At 51.8% G+C, this 17,291-nt stretch overlaps 7 protein-coding genes and 1 non-coding gene across 8 annotated transcripts; 3 read left to right on the top strand and 5 right to left on the bottom strand.

Annotated features, from left to right (window-relative positions):
- Window positions 1-637: 637 nt before the first annotated feature.
- Window positions 638-3,104, bottom strand: BO95DRAFT_115865 (uncharacterized protein). The gene has a single exon (XM_025580411.1). It carries the CDS (start codon window positions 3,010-3,012, stop codon window positions 775-777), a length of 2,238 nt encoding a protein of 745 aa, XP_025447388.1. The 5' UTR covers window positions 3,013-3,104; the 3' UTR covers window positions 638-774.
- Window positions 3,105-3,504: 400 nt separating this feature from the next.
- On the top strand, window positions 3,505-5,455 carry rvb2 (RuvB family ATP-dependent DNA helicase reptin). The gene is made up of 3 exons (XM_025585439.1): window positions 3,505-3,606; window positions 3,672-4,118; window positions 4,224-5,455. The coding sequence occupies exons 1-3, from the start codon at window positions 3,598-3,600 to the stop codon at window positions 5,175-5,177; spliced, it is 1,410 nt and encodes a 469-aa protein (XP_025447387.1). The 5' UTR covers window positions 3,505-3,597; the 3' UTR covers window positions 5,178-5,455.
- Window positions 5,436-6,995, bottom strand: BO95DRAFT_438127 (GYF domain-containing protein). The gene has a single exon (XM_025585438.1). It carries the CDS (start codon window positions 6,891-6,893, stop codon window positions 5,541-5,543), a length of 1,353 nt encoding a protein of 450 aa, XP_025447386.1. The 5' UTR covers window positions 6,894-6,995; the 3' UTR covers window positions 5,436-5,540.
- Window positions 6,996-7,094: 99 nt separating this feature from the next.
- BO95DRAFT_115836 (polyubiquitin-binding protein UFD1) lies at window positions 7,095-8,755 on the top strand. The gene is made up of 3 exons (XM_025580410.1): window positions 7,095-7,288; window positions 7,349-7,666; window positions 7,722-8,755. Exons 1-3 carry the CDS (start codon window positions 7,286-7,288, stop codon window positions 8,505-8,507), a joined length of 1,107 nt encoding a protein of 368 aa, XP_025447385.1. The 5' UTR covers window positions 7,095-7,285; the 3' UTR covers window positions 8,508-8,755.
- Window positions 8,756-9,047: 292 nt separating this feature from the next.
- BO95DRAFT_470101 (putative indole-diterpene biosynthesis protein PaxU) lies at window positions 9,048-10,196 on the top strand. The gene has a single exon (XM_025589489.1). The coding sequence runs from the start codon at window positions 9,159-9,161 to the stop codon at window positions 10,089-10,091; it is 933 nt and encodes a 310-aa protein (XP_025447384.1). The 5' UTR covers window positions 9,048-9,158; the 3' UTR covers window positions 10,092-10,196.
- BO95DRAFT_403526 (DNA-directed RNA polymerase III core subunit RET1) lies at window positions 10,193-14,269 on the bottom strand. The gene is made up of 3 exons (XM_025583927.1): window positions 14,151-14,269; window positions 13,284-14,077; window positions 10,193-13,221 (listed from the first exon to the last, which is right to left on the bottom strand). The coding sequence occupies exons 1-3, from the start codon at window positions 14,211-14,213 to the stop codon at window positions 10,410-10,412; spliced, it is 3,669 nt and encodes a 1,222-aa protein (XP_025447383.1). The 5' UTR covers window positions 14,214-14,269; the 3' UTR covers window positions 10,193-10,409.
- Window positions 14,270-14,575: 306 nt separating this feature from the next.
- Window positions 14,576-16,106, bottom strand: BO95DRAFT_351225 (putative MFS sugar transporter; the record flags this gene model as incomplete). Its single annotated transcript, XM_025582078.1, has 3 exons — window positions 14,576-15,187; window positions 15,245-15,749; window positions 15,805-16,106. The coding sequence occupies 3 exons, from the start codon at window positions 16,104-16,106 to the stop codon at window positions 14,576-14,578; spliced, it is 1,419 nt and encodes a 472-aa protein (XP_025447382.1).
- Window positions 16,107-16,969: 863 nt separating this feature from the next.
- Window positions 16,970-17,058, bottom strand: BO95DRAFT_t17. The gene has a single exon. It is a non-coding gene; the product is annotated as a tRNA-Val (tRNA).
- Window positions 17,059-17,291: the final 233 nt, after the last annotated feature.

Raw genomic sequence — 17,291 nt, 5'->3', positions numbered from 1 at the left:
ACTCGCTTACCGATTACGATACTAGTTATTGTGATCAAGCTTCGTAAGGGGCTTATTTAAGCATTATGCGGCTGCCTGTTGTGGTTTCTTGAGTGATGTCGAACTATTGAGGTGTTGCAGGTCAACTTCCCAGCTTCGGTGCTTGGACCTCTGTGGGGAGGTGGGTGAGTCAGCGTGGGGTGTGGGGGGATGGGGTGATCGGGACGATCGGGCAAGTTTTGAGAATGTTGCCAACTGGCGGGCATGCATCACACATCCAACTGCAGTCGGGTCGATTGTTTACACTAACATTCACCTCATGTACATCGCCGCAGCTTTGGACGTTACTGGCTACCAAACAATGTAAAGACATACATATCAGATTCAATTCGCTGGCCGGAAACGCCTGTCCTATTCACCATGTCCAGGAAGACCTGAGCAAGCGCAGTCCCAAGGACATGCGCATGTACTGTACAAACATCCGTTGCTTTCATACTGTGCATCGACCAGGCATCAACTAGGATCAAATAGGGGCTAACTAGGCCCGGTTCAACCGGAACCTGGGAATAAATACAGAAGTATGAGAATGGGTTTGGTTTCTGAGAGTCTCCCCAAAACACAAAACGAATGAGAAAGGAAATAAAATGTAACCCTAGAGGTATCCAGCGAAAATCAAAAGTCGGTGGGGGCTGCATTTGTCACATTCATTATAAGCTGAAGCGCTGAGAGCCGTCGTCGAGCCATGATGGTAAGGTGGTAAGGCACCTGCGACTGTCTGGTCTGGTCCCTTCCAACTTAGTCGATAACAATAGCCTCCTCAATCTGCCGCCGGCGTTTCTTCTTGGCTTTCTTGGGCCCTTTCCTGCTCTCAGAATTCGGTGTTGAGTCCAACCCAACCTGGGATGAGAAGGAATACGGCGAGCTTGCGCGTGACTGACTTCCTCTTTCACCGTCAGAGACCGCAGATACACGAGGTCGCTTCCTGTCCCGCACTGAGCCTACTGAACTGCCCGAGCCCTGCACCGAATTTGGTACGGCAGGAAGTAGTGGCTGAGACGATGTTTCCGAGCCTTCGCGGATAGGTAGGAATCGATTCGCAGACTCTTCCAGTTTTTTGACCTTCGCCTCCAAATCTTCCCATTTAGCCGTCGTGGCTTGTTCGAGCTGCCGGAGATCCCATTGATGAGTCTGGAGGTCAGAAGGATAAGACTTCAACCTTTTGATATCGGCTCTCATGGTCTCATGTACTTCCGTGACTTGTGCGCTTAAACTCGCCAATTCCTCGGTGAGAACTTGGCTCTGACTTCTCAGAGAATCTCGCTCTTCTTCCATTTTCTGGACCAACAATTCGTCCTCCATTTTCCTTGATTCTATATAACTGCTGACGGTAGATGCAAGCTCCTTGACTTCATCTTGCACCGCTCGCAGACGGCCTGACAAAACATTCGTGCTCGAGATTTCTCCGGTGGATGGATTTGGCAAAGGCGCCAGCGACTGCGACAAAGCCTCATGTTGCTTGACCAAGGTCTCGACTTGCTGAGCTAGGTGATTCTGTTTTTGGAAGGTACTGTTTGACCGAGAACCCAGGTCCTTTTCCAAATTCTCTACCCTCGCATCAAGTTGAGGTAACCGTTGCTCGAAGTGCTTTGTTAGCAGCTTCATCCTGTCTATCATCTGTGCTGCGCCGGGGTACATTTCTTGCATAGCCTGTGCCATACTCCTAACTAGAGGCCCAGTTGACAGGTTGTTGTAGCGCATCTCAAGTGAATGTAGGCCTATTTTGACACTCTCCAAGTTCTGCTCTGCGGTATGCAGTGCTGTCTCGAGTGCTGTGATTTGTCCATCCGAATTTGATTTGTCTTTGTTGAGGAAAATCTTGAGTTCGTCACAGAGTTGGCTGTTCTCACTTTTGATCGTGGAAATATCTACCTTGCTTTGTTCCAGGTGGGTTTTCAGGTGGGTTTTGAGCTCTTCCATTTCAGACATCGCAAGATCATCTTTCATTGCCTGTAATTCCTGAAGCTTGTCCATCCGCTCGGTAAGACTATGATATTTAGTGTCTTGAATCTGTTGCAGCTGGGTTTTTTCGCTGAGTGCCGAGCTCTGTGCAAGCCTATTTTCCACGGAATCCAAATGAGAGTTATAGCGCGCCATTTGGTCCGCCAGAAAACGGACAAACTTCTCGTCATAGTCGCGACGCAGATTATCCAGCAAGTCCCGATACTCCTCTATGTCTTGTTTGTTCTTGGTCTCAAGAGACTCCAGTCTACCGCCCACATCAAAGATTGAGGATAGTGATTTATCCATCTGATCTTTCGGAGGAAATGAATCTGATTGTTTGTTCAAAGCTGAGCTGAGGTGCGCAATGCGCTCATTAGTTTCCGTATTATGATCTGCATGCCTTTTTAACGTGCTTGCATAGTCCCAAGAAGCTTTCTCTGTCCGGGTCACGCGGTCTTGGAGCTCTTTTAGTTTGTGCTCTAAAGTCACATTATAGTCTCGCAGCTTGGTGATCTCAGCCCTGGCGCTGCCCAAATCGCTTCTTGCTGTCTGAACCTCGCGCTGCAAGTGCTTAGTCTGTTCGGATCTACTCGTATCGAAGACGGACGAGCCGAGTGTGAGCCGCAAAGCATTTTCGCGCTGTTGGTAAGTAGCATTATGCCTCTTGAGGGCCTCCGAGACACGTGTGAGCTCCGTGTCCTCATCTGCTTGAGATTTTTGGAAGAAAGCCGCGGTCGATGGAAAACTGTTGACGCTTTTGGCTTTTGTGCATAATGTCGCGGTAGCCTCCTTTCTTTTCTGTAATCGATCTCTCTCCGACTTGCTATTGGCAGCGAGGATTGCGGCTTGGACCAGGTCGGAGAAACCGCGTATTAGGTGGTCGGGATTGGAAGTATTCCGTTCATTGACCGAGTGGGTGCTTAATTGCTGTGCACTGAGTCGCGAGTGAGTCTCGGACAATGTGCGGGCAGCAGTTGGTCTGAAAGGGCGAGCCAGACGGGGGTCGCGTGAGGGTGAGGTCTCTGGTTCCATGGCAACTTGTCAAGTTTTTAGGGAAAAACTGTCGAGTGATCTTGGTAAATCGATGGCCCTTCTACTCGATTGAAACCATGTTGCGGGAGACAATGTGGAAAGAGCGATCATTGAGGGTAAACATCACATTGGGAAATTATGGGGAAGTTGGTACCAGACCAGAAAAGGTAAATTGCTTACGTTCATGGATCCTGGTGCCCTGTGTACCAGTTGTCATGGAAGCGATAAACAGAGCAACAAGCAGCTGGGGAAACAAGCAGTGGGAACGACGCGTGAAGCAGCCGAGACTGACCCAGTGAACAGTTGGATCGCTGGCCCATCATTCACTTGCAGTGGTCTGTAGTGCCATCTCTTGTCGGCCGCCACAAATCTCAGAGGCACGGGCCCCGGCGCGAACGACAGTTTTCTGCCGGGCGGTGTGTCAGGCGGTATACTGTGGGCTTGGCCGATTCTGCCCTGCGCAGCTCTTCCATTCAGTCTGCATTTCCGCAACGCCTGCAGACCAGTTTTGCGCTGGTACATCGAATTCACTTGCTACCTGTCACTCGTCCACAGGAAAATTTTTCGTGTCTGCAAGTAGTTGCGATGGCTGCCGTGAGTTGACCTCAAACACCTTCCTCAATCCTAGTTAACTCCCTCCCATTGCTGACTGTCGACAGCCAATTTCTACCGTTGCGGAGACCAAGGAGCTCCGGGGATTGAACCTCATTGCTGCTCATTCGCATATTCGTGGCCTCGGTGTGGATATCGACTCTTTGCAGCCCAGAGCTTCCTCCCAGGGTCTTGTGGGTCAGGAAAAGGCCCGGAAGGCTGCCGCTGTCATTCTGCAGATGGTGAAGGAAGGCAAAATCGCTGGTCGAGCTGTGTTGATCGCAGGGCCTCCCAGCACGGGTAAAACAGCCATCGCCATGGGTATGGCCCAGTCTCTTGGATCGGATGTTCCTTTCACCATGCTCGCTTCTTCCGAAATCTTCTCGATGGAGATGTCCAAGACGGAGGCTCTCACGCAAGCTTTCCGGAAGTCAATCGGGGTTCGCATCAAGGAGGAAAGCGAAATAATTGAGGGCGAAGTTGTGGAGATCCAGATTGATAGAAGTGTGACCGGTGTAAGTAGATCTCTCACAAACCGTGATTCGAGACTTCACCTAGCACTCACTTCGATCTCACCTGATTTAATGCTTGGCGCAACATGCCGATGCTGACTTGCCCAGGGAAACAAACAAGGAAAGCTCACAATCAAGACAACGGATATGGAGACAATCTATGACATGGGAACGAAGATGATCGACTCGATGACCAAGGAGAGAGTGATGGCAGGAGACATCATTTCTATCGACAAGTCGTCCGGCAAAATCACCAAATTAGGACGTTCTTACGCACGCTCCCGGGATTATGATGCCATGGGCGCCGACACCAAATTTGTGCAATGTCCTGAGGGTGAGCTTCAGGTTCGCAAGGAGATCGTACACACTGTTAGCCTGCACGAAATCGATGTCATCAATTCGCGGTCACAGGGCTTCTTGGCCCTCTTCTCGGGTGACACGGGCGAGATCCGGAGTGAGGTCAGGGATCAGATCAACACCAAGGTGGCTGAGTGGAAGGAAGAAGGCAAGGCCGAGATTATCCCCGGTGTTCTGTTCATTGATGAGGTGCATATGCTGGATATTGAATGTTTCTCATACATCAACCGTGCTCTGGAGGCGGAACTGGCACCCATCGTTATTATGGCCAGCAACCGTGGCCACTCCCGGATCCGCGGCACTACCTACAGCTCTCCGCACGGATTGCCTTTGGACTTCCTTGACCGAGTGGTCATTGTCAGCACACAGCCTTACTCTGCGGACGAGATCAGACAGATCTTGGCCATTCGGGCACAGGAAGAGGAGATCGATCTCTCACCCGATGCCTTGGCACTTCTGACGAAAATCGGCCAAGAATCGAATCTGCGATACGCCAGCAACATCATCACAACATCTCATTTGCTCAGCCAGAAGCGCAAGGCGAAGGAAGTCAGCATTGATGATGTCCAGCGCAGCTATCGTCTGTTCTACGACCCTGCTCGGAGCGTCAAGTTTGTCAACGCGTATGAGCAGCGGTTCATTGGCGATCAAGGTGCAGTGAGCTTCACTGCCCCCACAAATGGCGATGCCATGGAACTGTCATAGAGTTGATTTCCTAAGGACGTTCTTGGAGTTATGCAAAGACGGTCATGCACGGATCTGTTTTCAGTGATCAGATGTCGCAGATGGAATGGTGTAGGCAAGGAGTAATCCAGCCACTCCCTCGTCTACTTGACTCGATCTGTTTGTTGTTTTCACATCAATTGCTTGATGTATGATATTGCCGGCGCTTTTTGAGAAGTCAATGTATGGGCACTTTGATTTTAGGGTCAAATTTTAGTCAAAAGTGAGCCTAGTCTAGGCTCGAATGATAATGATGAGATTAATATTCCCAAGAACCCGGGTATCCGACGATGCTAATTTACATATACAATATTCGCCTCATGACATAGACTGGGCACGCCAGTCTCAAACAAAGGTAGCTGTACTGTTCCACTGACTGCCGTCATTCGTATGGCGAAACTCAACTCCTTCCCCAAAATATCCTGCATTTCTCCAAGACTCCATCGTAGGAGCATCGTATGGGCCATGTATGACTCCACCGTCACGAGCATCGGACCACCGAAACTCCCACATCGCAGGGGATTCTTCCACGGAGTTGGAGGAGTCTGCAGACGGAGGATCGACCCAGTCCTCGCCGGTCTCGCGGCGGTACTGCCTTGTAAGGAACTCGCGTTCAGTGTCATAGATCTCTGCCTGCCCTCTAGTCATGAGGATGTCGGCAGCACCGGTGATCTCTTCGATAGCCTGCTTTCTGGCCACTTCCTTTGGATCGTCATCTGTCATTTCCGCATCCTCAGGCGCAGCGTCACTCTGCTTTTTGCGGTTTTTATTGCGATTGGTCTGCCATTTTTGCTTCTTTTGAGCGCCCTTACCTATTCTTGCCAGAGCTTCTAAGATCGTCTCGCCTCGCTCCAGATGGGTGATTAGAGTTCTCAAGACATCCGCGGTGAGTACACTATCGTCTTTGCGCTCTTTTTCCTTGCGCTCTTCCTCCCGCTTCTCTGCAGCTTCCCTGGCGCGTCGGATGTCCTTCTTAGAGACCCCCTGCAGCCACGTGTCGTAGACCGCGTCGGGATCTGCTGCCTTTCGGACATAGTTTCCTTGGTCATCGAAGCGACCTTCTTCTTGTTCGGTGCGCATGTTGAAAGCGTCTAGGAGTGGTGCATGCTTCTTCTTCGCACCCGCACCCAGTTCTTCATCCAGCTCCTCGTCGGGTCTAGCGCGCTCTTCATCCCCGACCTCGCTTTCGCTTTCGTCCTCCTCGTCCTCGATTGTGTCAGCCCCCTTGGTAAAATCTGCGTGCACCGTCCCGCCACTCTTGGACGAGGCAACCTGTCCTTCTATCTCGTCGTCCCGCAGGAACCGGACGTTCTTCTTGTTTTTGCGCATGGCTTCATCGGCATCAATCTCCTCGGGCCCAAAGTCCTCCTGCAATTCAGCAAACATGTCATCGTCCTCAGCGTCGTGCTTCTCTCGGCTTGCTCTTGACTTGGCCTCAATGCGCGCTGAGAAGCCCTCGTTTTCACTGTCGGAGTCGTAACCGTCCAAGTTGACGGCTTTGCGGCGGACTTGTTGGCCTCGGCGTCCGATTTCGTCGGCATCTAGAACTGCATCTTCTTCTAGTGCATCGGGAGCAAGAGCAGAGGGGTTTCGCAGATCAAAACGAGGCTTCTTGGTCGATGAGCCGTCCTCGTCCTCGTGGTGAGTACGGGTGAAGTCTTCACCTGCCCGCTTGGGGCGGGGCTGAGAGGCTGACATGGAAAGACGCGGGAGGGAATCACGGATCGCAGTAGACTGTCAACTCTAGATTTGGTTGCAAATGAGCCAGAAGGTCGGGACGAACAGAGGTAAGAATCAAGACATTTTGAAGCTGCACTGCGTTGTCTGGGGTCGGGTCGGAAAATCAAAGCGGAGCCGCGCCATTTGCGTCACCGCAGGCGATCCGATTGATCGGCCGAACGTACCTGAACTCCCGTCACTCTCTACAACTGCTCGAGCTCTGTTTGCTACACCTCAGTACTTCTTGACATCTCTTCCCTGGCTTGTCGCCTTCGGCCATACCATACATCACAAGCCGCTATTGAGTCTTATTCCCAACACTCATATCTCTTCCAGCTTCCAATCATCTCCTTAGCTAGCTCCCGTTGGTCATGGTGGGTTCCCCGCTTTCACGCCGTCAAGTCACTCAGATATCCCATACTAAACGGAAGCAGTTTCAGTCCGGTTACTGGGAGGACGATCCGATGGAGGGGGTGCTTGGCTCCAGTATGCTTCGTCGTGGAGGAGCAGCCCGCCGTTTCGATGAATATTACCGATGCTACCCTGTTGCGATGATGCCTGGTCCAGAGAGAGAAAATGTCAACCACGGCGGCAAGGTCATCATGCCGCCTAGCGCTTTGGACAAGCTGACGCGTCTGCATATCACATACCCCATGTTGTTTGAGCTTCACAATGGTGCCAGGGAAAGAATGACCCATGCGGGTGTCTTGGAATTCATTGCGGAGGAGGGGAAGATCTACCTGCCATTCTGGGTAGGTCCCTGCCACAACCTATACATGGTCGCGGAGCTGATAATTGGTGCTATAGTTGATGCAAACACTTCTTCTGGAGCCTGGCGATCTAGTTCAGATCAAATCCACCGACCTATCACCGGGCCAGTTCATCAAGCTACAGGCTCAGTCAACCAGTTTCCTCGACATCAGTGACCCCAAGGCCGTGCTGGAGAATGCCTTCCGAAACTTCTCTTGCCTTACCAAGGGTGACGTCTTCACATTCGCCTACAACGACCAGGTCTACGAGATGGCTGTCTTAGAAACCAAGCCTTCTGGCCAGAGCAACGCTATCTCAGTCCTCGAGACCGATCTTGAAGTCGACTTTGCGCCTCCGGTGGGCTACGAGGAGCCGCAACGTCCCAGTGGAACCAGTACGCCTCGCAGCGGAGTGAGCGGCAAGTTGCCGTCCGGTGGCTTGCTACATCCCCATGGCACCATGGCACAGTCAATCAATTATGCTGCCATCGCACCCGAGTCAACCGACGCCGCTGCCGGAGCAAGGGCTGTGTCGTCAAACTTCCTTGTCGGTGGACAGCGTTTGAACGCTAAGAAAGGTAGTAAAACCCCCACTCCCAAACCATCTACTCCCACACCCGGTGCTACCAACCCTCAGCATCCTCCTCCGGTCAGGAGAACCAACGGGCCGCAGCCGCTTCGACTGCCCCCGAATCAGCTTTTCTTTGGATACGCAATCAAGCCTGTGAAGAAGCGCGATGAGACCGGGCAGGTTGTTGAAGGAGACAAGCCCCGATTCCAAGGATCCGGGCAAACGTTGAGAGGAAAGAAGAAGGACGCCAGTGGCTCTGCTACGCCTACCTAGTCGAGAACAGCGAGCAATTCGAAACGGTGCAACGCAGGTCCGGCAATGTCTTACGGGCGCATTGAGACCCAAGCCCTTGTACAAGCCCTAGGTTCGGTACATTCCTGGGGTTGAATGACAAACTCATGAGTGATAGACTGAGACACGGGACAAAAGCAGGACGAAATTAGAGCATAGCGAGGACTGGCGTTTGATAGGTTTAGCTTTAGGTACCAATTCTGATCGGGAGGTTTTCCTCGTGTTATTCGATGTTCCCGGGGAGAGCCATGCTGACCAGTGAGTAATCATAAAATCCGCATTGCCGCCATGGCAAAGACTCTCTCTCCACTCTTGAGGTGATGCTCGAGTCTAGTGCTTAGGAGCTGAAAATCAACGAGTCATAAATACTTCCTCTAGTGACGGTAAGCCGGGTGGCTGATTGTATAATCTAGGATTTCAGAGTCTGGCTAGCGCAACTTCGTATTCTTCCAATTTATACCAAAGAAACCTCCCGAGTGTTGACTTCTTTTTCCCCGATTTCTCGCCTCGGTTCTATAGGATCTACCGAATACTCCGTTCTACACAAAAACAATCAAACCTTCCCTCCCTTTCTCTCTCGCCCTCCAAACCTCGCAATCCAATTCCAAAGAGACACACCACTACAGCAAAACAATGACCACCACCACCCACACCGCATCCACCCCTCCCCCCAACCCCCTCAAAGCCTTCACTCAACTCTCCCCCTCCGTCTACATCCACCGTCCAGCCAATGCTCCCCACAAACCAGAACAGATCATAATCCTCGCCTTCTGGATGAACGCCCACCCGCGCACCCTCACCAAATACCTAACCACCTACCTCGACCTCTACCCCCGCGCCACGATCCTGTACACGCTCTCCACCTCCCTGGATTTTTTGATCAATTTCACCGCCCGCACGCAGCACGCGCGCCTGCAACCCGCCGTCACCGCTCTCCGGGCCGCCGCCGCCGCCGCCGACGCCGACGCAACAACCAGCCGGGACGACCCAAACCCCGGGCCGGGCTCCTCCCACCCCCGCGTCTACATCCACATGTTCTCCAACGGCGGCACCTTCGCCGTCGCCCACCTGCTCGAGGCCTACCGGGCTGCCACGGGCCGCCCGCTGGCCGTCGAGGCCATGCTCTACGACAGCGCGCCGGGCACCTCGACCTTCCGCGGCGGCATGCGCGCGCTGGCCGTCGGGTTGCCGGCGAACCCGGTGCTGCGGCTGCTGGGGATGCTGGTGCTGGCGGGGATTATGGGGTGGTCGATGCTGTTGACAGCCATCATGCCGCGCGCGGATGGGGTGATGGTCGGGCGGCGGGGGACGGTGGATGCGGGGTTGGTGGTGCGGGGGGGTTCCCGCACGGAGGGGGCGGAGGCTGCGCCGAGGAGATGTTATCTGTACTCCGAGGGGGATCGGGTGGTCGATGCGAGGGATGTGGAGAGTCATGCTGAGGAGGTTGCGCGGCGGGGGTGGGAGGTCGAGAGGGTCAAGTTTGACGGGTCGGCGCATGTGTCGCATATGAGGACCGATCCGGAACGCTACTGGGGGGTCGTGAAGAGATATTTTGGCGGGATTTAGACTGACAGTACTGTCAATTGAAGGCGTGTGAGTGAATTACCGGTATACATATCAAGTGTTTGTATGATACTCTTTTAAGTCAAAACTGTTCTATTCAAATTCGACCGCATCGCCGAGCGCTATGCATGCAAACGTTATGTACAAGCGAAAACCCCCTTTCCCAAGCAGGAGCCTCCCAATGATGCTCTAAACGCCTCCTTTTTTGTCTCTCAAATGACCTGAACTTTTCCCCTTCCGTTTGTTTTACTTTTTATATCTCGCCAAAAATGGAAGACTGACAGAAGTGCTTGTGATGTTGATGTATTGAACCGTCTTGGTCTACCGACCCTTCATCTCGGGAAACTCATCTTCCAACTTCAATCGCGCGGTGACATTCATACTCATCAGCTCCTGGATGAGAAGCTTGGCGGCGTACGGAATTGCCATCTTCACCACACTTCGAGAGGACTTGCACCGTTGACACCAGTTCAGATAACCCATAAAACCACACTGCTCGCACACATCGATCTCGTGTCGATCGGACGAGATCATCAGTCGCTCCAGCAGCAGCTGACTGGTACCGTACGCAATCAGACAATCACGCTCCATCTCACCGAGACGGAGCCCACCGTCACGGGAACGACCCTCCGTGGGCTGGCGGGTGAGAATGGCGCGCGGTCCGCGAGCACGCGAGTGCATCTTGTCCTGCACCATGTGCTTGAGTTTCTGGTAGTAAATGGGACCGGTGAAGACATAGAATGGCAGAGCCTCGCCCGTGATACCGGAGGTAAGATAGTCTTTACCACCATAGCTGAAGCCGTGGTCGATCAGGATCTGAGACGCCTCTTGAACCGGAGTGCCGCCGAAGCAAGTGCCGTAGCCATGGTGGCCGGCCAAGACACCGGCTTTGCCTGCAACAAGCTCCAACATCTTTCCGACTGTCATACGAGAGGGGAAACCGTGAGGGTTCATGATGATGTCCGGGTTGATTCCTTGGTCGGTAAAGGGCATGTCGGCTTGGTCGGCGATAATACCCACGACACCCTTCTGTCCGTGACGGGAGGAGAACTTGTCACCGACTTCGGGACGACGTGTTTGTCGAGTTAAGACCTTGACCAGCTGGTTCTCGTTTTCGGTCACAGAAATCATGACCTTGTCAATGTAAGCAGGATCGGGAAGCTTGTAGGTCATGGGAGTTGGCATATAAGAAACGGGCCGGCCAGGGTCAGAGCTGGCGAACCCAGAGGACATCGACTGGTCGGGCGTGGACTTGTTGATGTAGACTTCACCGGCGTTGACCTGCTCACCCACAGCAGCCAGACCATCACTTTCGAGCAGAGCATGTTTCCTGATCGGCGCATCGTTCTCATACTGCGGTCCACTCAAGCGGTCCTTGGTGCCGTTCGAGTAACTCTTCAAGTTGGTGACGTATTTTTTGAACACCTGACATCTTCCGAATCCACGATCCACAGATCCCTTGTTCAACACGAGGGCATCCTCAATATCGTATCCTGAGTAACTCATGACCGCAACAGTTGCATTCTGTCCAGCGGGTAGTTGGTCGTACTTGACCAGCTCGATCGTGCGGGACTTAACCATCGGCTTCTGCGGGTAGACCATGAGATATAAGATAGAATCAATCCGCAAGAATTGATTCGAAGCAATCGCACCGATTGCTTGTTTACCCATAGCACATTGATAAGTGTTACGGGGCGACTGGTTGTGGTGGGGATACGGGATCAGACCGGCGACAGCTCCAAGAACAGTAAACGGCTCAATCTCCAGGTGAGTCGTTGTTTCAGTAATATCTTTCTCGTAGATAGCAATTAATGAATCGTTCTCCTCGTTCACATCAAGATATTCCACCAATCCCTGAGCAAGGAAGTCATCGAAAGCCATGGTACCATCCCGCAGCTTCTCAAGATGATGGGCCTTCACGCGAGATTTGCCGTTATCAACAATAACAAGCGGTCTGCAGATTCTTCCGTCATCGGTGGCTACGTGGACAGCCCGCTGGTGGTGGTTGATGTAAATGCTTACGAACTCGGAAATTCGACCCATCCGACGGAGTCTTCGGAAAGCATTGAGGAAGAATTTCGGTCGTCGAGTGAGCGCCATAGGAGTACCATTGATCGAGATAGTGTAGCACCCCGGGCCATAAAGTTCCTTTCCACCGACTGTGGAAATGTCTTCAGCACCGAGCATGAAGATCAAGTTCCGGATAGGGCCCTCCTCGTCATTCGTTGTAATGTGGGTCATGAGTGCCAGATTCTTCACGAGACCACAAGCTTCACCTTCCGGAGTATCGGCTGGACAGAGCATACCGAAGTTGGATGGTTGCAGTGCTCTGGGACCACTGACCTTTCTGGTCTTTTCGAACTGACTGCTGATACGCGTCATCATACCCAGAGCGGCAAGGTAACTCAACCGACTTAGCACATGTGTCACACCTGCACGTTCCATGCGGAAACGTTTCAAACTCCAGTTTCCGGTGGAAATAGCGCGGTTCATTCCTTGAGTAATGTGGTTGCTGTGCATCGTAATCACGCTATAGGCATCAAAGGCCTCAGCACGATTCCGCTTGTTCAGTACTTTGTCGATGTTCATTTTGATATCAAAGCAGAACTTCTTGAACAAGTCCTCGAAAAGCAGAGCCAACAGCTGGCCAGCCAGTTCCAACCGCTTGTTTCCGAGATAGTCGCGATCGTCTACTAGAGTAGCATCATTCTTGGCCATGAGAACACGACGAGCCATGTGTGCGACATAGATAGCCTTAGGTCGGAAATCCATGTTCTTGACTTCGATATGAGAGATGATAACGGAAGCGATGGCTTCCACAGCCTCTTGCACATGAGTTCGGCGATATGTGGATTGCTTGCGATTGATTTTGATCCGTGCGCCAATCCAGTCGAGTGCCTGTTGCTGGGTATAGATACCAAGCTTGATCGCCTCTTCGAAATTGATCGCAAAATCTTCCTGGTAGACCTTGTCAACACCGGCGACGAGCAAGAGCATCTCTTTGTCGGTGTGGATACCCATGGCCTTGAGCAGGATCACGATGGGGATGTCCTCGCTGAGAACATTGTGTTTCACGTAGAGTTTGTCTTTCTTCAATACGATATAACTTTTGGATTTACGTTCGTTGGAAGAACTGCACAAACAGATTAGTACCAGTGCCCACCAATGGAATGGGAAAAAGCGGCAGAGTGTTACCTAGTGACCGAGGCCTGGACAATCTCTTTCTTGGGATCCGTCTCGACGATGATTCTGTTCTTGCTCAACTGCTCCTGAACAAGGATGACCTTCTCTGTACCGTTGACGATAAAATAACCACCAGGGTCAAGAGGGCACTCATTCAAGACGGACATCTCCGCTGGGGTCTTGTTCGCCAACGCGCACTTCGAACTCCGAAGCATGACCGGCATTCTTCCAATGGCCACACCTTTCCTCATAACCCTTTGGCGTCCACGAACATACTCAAAGTCGACTTGAATGGGCGCCGCGTAGGTTGTGTCACGAAGGCGACATTCGTGCGGGGCCACAGTGGACTCTGAGAAATCGGCCCGGACATCTTGCGGCTCGTCTGCACGTCGAGGGAATCCCAGGTAGATGTTGGTGAACTTTATGTAGAAGTTGTGGTCGACATCGCTGCGGATTGTGGAGCTGGATTCGACGATCTTCTTCAATTGGACCTCGACCAGGTAGTTGTATGAGTCGATGTGCTGCTTCACCAGACCTTTGACCTTGAGGAATGCCGGCAGCAGGTTCCATTTATCCTTGGCGGTGTTGATCGGATCCGTTAGGCCCTTGTTGTAGTAGAACGGCTCGAGAAGAGCATCGAAGGGATCTCGGTGGCGGTACGACGTGTGAGAATGCTCCTCATCGGAAGCTTGCGGCTGTTCCTCGACGACGGGAGTTGGCTCTTCTGGGGGCGGAGCAGGTTTGGACTGAGAGGCGCGTCTGCGTTTGGAAGCATCGGTGGTTCCTGGCCTGGAAGAGGCAGCGGCCTAAGACGTCGCATAAGGTTAATGAGGGCGGCGAGAGACGGCGCGGAAATCTTTCTTTTTAACTCCAACTTACCTCTCCAGATTGCGTGGACCGCAAGTTGGCCGCAGAAATCGGCGCTCTCCTACGAGGAGGCATTGCTGATCAGAACTTGCGGGTCTTGCTGCAGGTCGATCAAGGGTGGTGAAGAGCGGGCGTCACGGCATTCTAGATTGACGGCACAATTTCTTCTTTATCAGCGAGGGGATTATCCGAACTATTTTCCATTCGGCAGAGGGGCAGGTTACATAATCTGAAGCTATCCTTATATGGTTAGATCATAGTCCGGCTTACAAATTCTCGTGCTAACCCCAAATCAGAATGTCATTCGGCCCCGCCGGCTGTTTTACTTTATTTCCGGCTAACGCTGACGCTTTGACCCACCCCTTGAATCTGTCGGTTGTCATCAGTTCAATTGCAATTCGTGCACAGATCGAATTATTCCGGGCGACCATCGCTGATCAGGGCATAGATCGGGTGGTCCGGCGAAGAACATTCAGGAGCGACTGCGAGCCCACAGCCTTCGACTTGAATGCTTCTTCGATCTCGTCCAGCGATCTGCCTTTGGTCTCTGGCATCATGACTGCGCATACAAAGGTCGTGACAAGTGTGCATCCCGCGAATAGGAAATATGCACCAAAGCTGCTTCTCGAAAGTAGAATTGGTGTAGCAAGTGCTACTAGGAAGTTAGCCGCCCAATTGCTCCCGTGAGCTAAGCTAGTTGCCGAGGCACGAGTCCTTTGTGGCTGTATCTCTGCTGCATAGATCTTAATGCCGACAGCCCAGCTCAAAGAGTATATCACGGCAAATATGTAGATGCTGACTATGACAACCCATCGCCCCGCTCCACTCGAGCTGTGAACTGCCCTGCTTGCATATAGAGCTCCTATCAGAAGCATCGTGAAGCTGAGGCCGATGCCACCATAAATGGTACTGTGTCGACGACCCCATTTGTCGGCCCATATGAGTGCAGGGATAGTGACAGCGAAAATAACAATTGCAGAGACGCCGGAAGCGAAGAAGCTTGCTGATGAGGATGCAAGTCCTGCTTGCTCGAATAGAAGAGGAGCATACTGAGAAGACAAGAGATCAGTGCTGTGATCACCAGAGGTCGGCGAGGAGAACCTTACATAAAGAACACCGTCAATCCCACTGAGCTGTTGCATTCCCATGAGGAAGACAGCTAGAATGGTGCGAGTCCGAACGTCTTTAGAGAAGAGATCGAAAATCTTGTCCTTGGCTGACTTTGCTTGGGCCTGGGGAACTGATGAAGCACGTTCTCTGCTGGAGGTGCTTGCAACTTCAGCGACAAGAACTCTGTCCTGCTCAATTTCAGCCTTCTCGCGTTCCGCCTGGCTTACCCCCAGGTAGTCCCAAGCCGCAGTAGCCTCGGTTCGGCGACCGTGAATGGTCAACCATCGGGGCGACGGGACCAGCCAGAGCCAAGAAGCAACCGAGAAAGCCACTGCCAAACAAGCAAGAATCAGGAAGGGAGTACGCCACGAGAATGAAGATTTCAGGCGAGCCGTTCCATAACATGTGAAGAAACCCACTACCAAACCCAATGTGATGAGCAACTGAGGGCCGGTGGTTAAAGCACCTCTGACGTCGGGCGGCGAAATCTCGCAGATATAACTGTGTAGCGTCAGACAGACAGCTTTTGGTTAGAGGGGAGGGATGTCGGACATACACTACCAAAGTTCCAAGGTACAAGCCCTCCCCTATGCCCTCGATGCATCGCCCTGTTACGAACATGCCAATGTGAACAGCTGCTGCCTCAAGGCCTGCTCCAATTCCAAATATCAAGGCACCAATACTGATGCCTTTTGGCCTACCCAGTTTGTCTGCCAGGTAACCTGCAAAGAATGAAGATATTGCGGCAGGAACAAGGATAGACGACACGATCAGCCCGTGAATCACTGCAGCCTGGCTTCCGAACCGTGAGGTGAAACTTTCCATGACGGTCACGGGGCCAATGATCCCTGTATCCATTCTAATATTTAGGCATCAGTATTGAAGTTGAGATAACTGGGGTCAGAAGCAAATAAGTACCCAAAGAGGAGTCCTCCGCAGGAGCACAATATACTAGCAGTGACATATCGCGGAGGTTTCTGGAGGATAATCATGGTTATAGGATTGTGGGAGGGCAGGGTGGAATCACAAGATGAGCCACAGAACTGACAATCGGTCGTGAGGCCGATGCTTTTCATAAACCATGAGAGAAAGAGGGGCAGTGAAAGGGAACAAGGAAAGAGGGGAAAGGGACCATAGCTCTGGAATTACCCGGATCCACTGACGGCAATTGATATGACCCACCCTCACTATCGAACTACTAGTAATCTCAGCACTTCTGCAGTGACCAGTCTGGACAAAGATGCTTCGTGATTTTCTTATGTCAGGACTGCATGCTACCAGGGAGCGAAGGCCATTGAGAATACGCTGTAAAGATAAACTCATATCGACCCAGGTATGCTTGCACTAGGGAGGCATACATAAATGCTAGTGTGAATGGGCACAAGAATCAGACAGTCTTACCATGATGGCTAGCCATAGACACTTTCGTTTATACTGATAGATGCACCATTCTATCTCTTCAAATCGTACAAGCGCCAGTACAGAAGGAACGCGCGTATCAACATCTGTAAACATGATTTGTAGTTTGCGAAGAATAGTGGTTTCAATAAACCAGGGAGGACGCAAAAGAACATATCATTCATGAGCAAGTGTGTTTCAGAAGACATTTCTTGCTTGAGAAAGGTCACAACAGACTACTCAAGAGATCAATGACACAGTCTTTGGTGTTGGAGAGATATGTAGGCCTCGGGGCGAGGGCAAAAAAAAATTGCAGAAGTATATGACCGACGCAGGGATCGAACCTGCGATCTCTCGTGTAATCAATGTGGAGATTGTAAGACGAGCGCCGTAACCACTAGGCCAGTCGGTCAATATAAATTAAATATTCTTCAAATGCAACTATATTCCAGATGTGTCTTGGAAAGAACTATAGTTTTCGTCGATAACCAGAATGGCTAATATCAAAGGGATTGCTTTTCAGTGATGAGCTAGTGTCTGGCAATGTTCATTATGAGCATCAAATCCATTCGAAGAAGCGAAAGTCGAAGGTGAGATCCATGTTGTGGCTGGGAACCGGGCCGTTGCGAGGTGAATAACCTCAGG

Source organism: Aspergillus brunneoviolaceus, assembly GCF_003184695.1.
Source record: "Aspergillus brunneoviolaceus CBS 621.78 unplaced genomic scaffold BO95scaffold_3, whole genome shotgun sequence".
Classification (NCBI taxonomy): domain Eukaryota; kingdom Fungi; phylum Ascomycota; class Eurotiomycetes; order Eurotiales; family Aspergillaceae; genus Aspergillus; species Aspergillus brunneoviolaceus.
The sequence above is the reverse complement of the archived record's forward strand: the minus strand, read 5'-3'. Positions and strand labels throughout refer to the sequence as shown.

Excerpts from the sequence above, each read along its gene's own strand:
- BO95DRAFT_115865 (XM_025580411.1), bottom strand. The coding sequence starts at position 3,012 with ATGGAACCAGAGACCTCACCCTCACGCGACCCCCGTCTGGCTCGCCCT.
- rvb2 (XM_025585439.1), top strand. Across the intron at positions 4,119-4,223 it reads TTGATAGAAGTGTGACCGGT|GGAAACAAACAAGGAAAGCT; the intron begins GTAAGTAGATCT and ends TGACTTGCCCAG.
- BO95DRAFT_438127 (XM_025585438.1), bottom strand. The coding sequence starts at position 6,893 with ATGTCAGCCTCTCAGCCCCGCCCCAAGCGGGCAGGTGAAGACTTCACC.
- BO95DRAFT_115836 (XM_025580410.1), top strand. Across the intron at positions 7,667-7,721 it reads AGATCTACCTGCCATTCTGG|TTGATGCAAACACTTCTTCT; the intron begins GTAGGTCCCTGC and ends TTGGTGCTATAG.
- BO95DRAFT_470101 (XM_025589489.1), top strand. The coding sequence starts at position 9,159 with ATGACCACCACCACCCACACCGCATCCACCCCTCCCCCCAACCCCCTC.
- BO95DRAFT_403526 (XM_025583927.1), bottom strand. The coding sequence starts at position 14,213 with ATGCCTCCTCGTAGGAGAGCGCCGATTTCTGCGGCCAACTTGCGGTCC. Across the intron at positions 14,078-14,150 it reads GGTCCACGCAATCTGGAGAG|GCCGCTGCCTCTTCCAGGCC; the intron begins GTAAGTTGGAGT and ends GCGACGTCTTAG. Across the intron at positions 13,222-13,283 it reads GTCCAGGCCTCGGTCACTAG|TTCTTCCAACGAACGTAAAT; the intron begins GTAACACTCTGC and ends CTGTTTGTGCAG.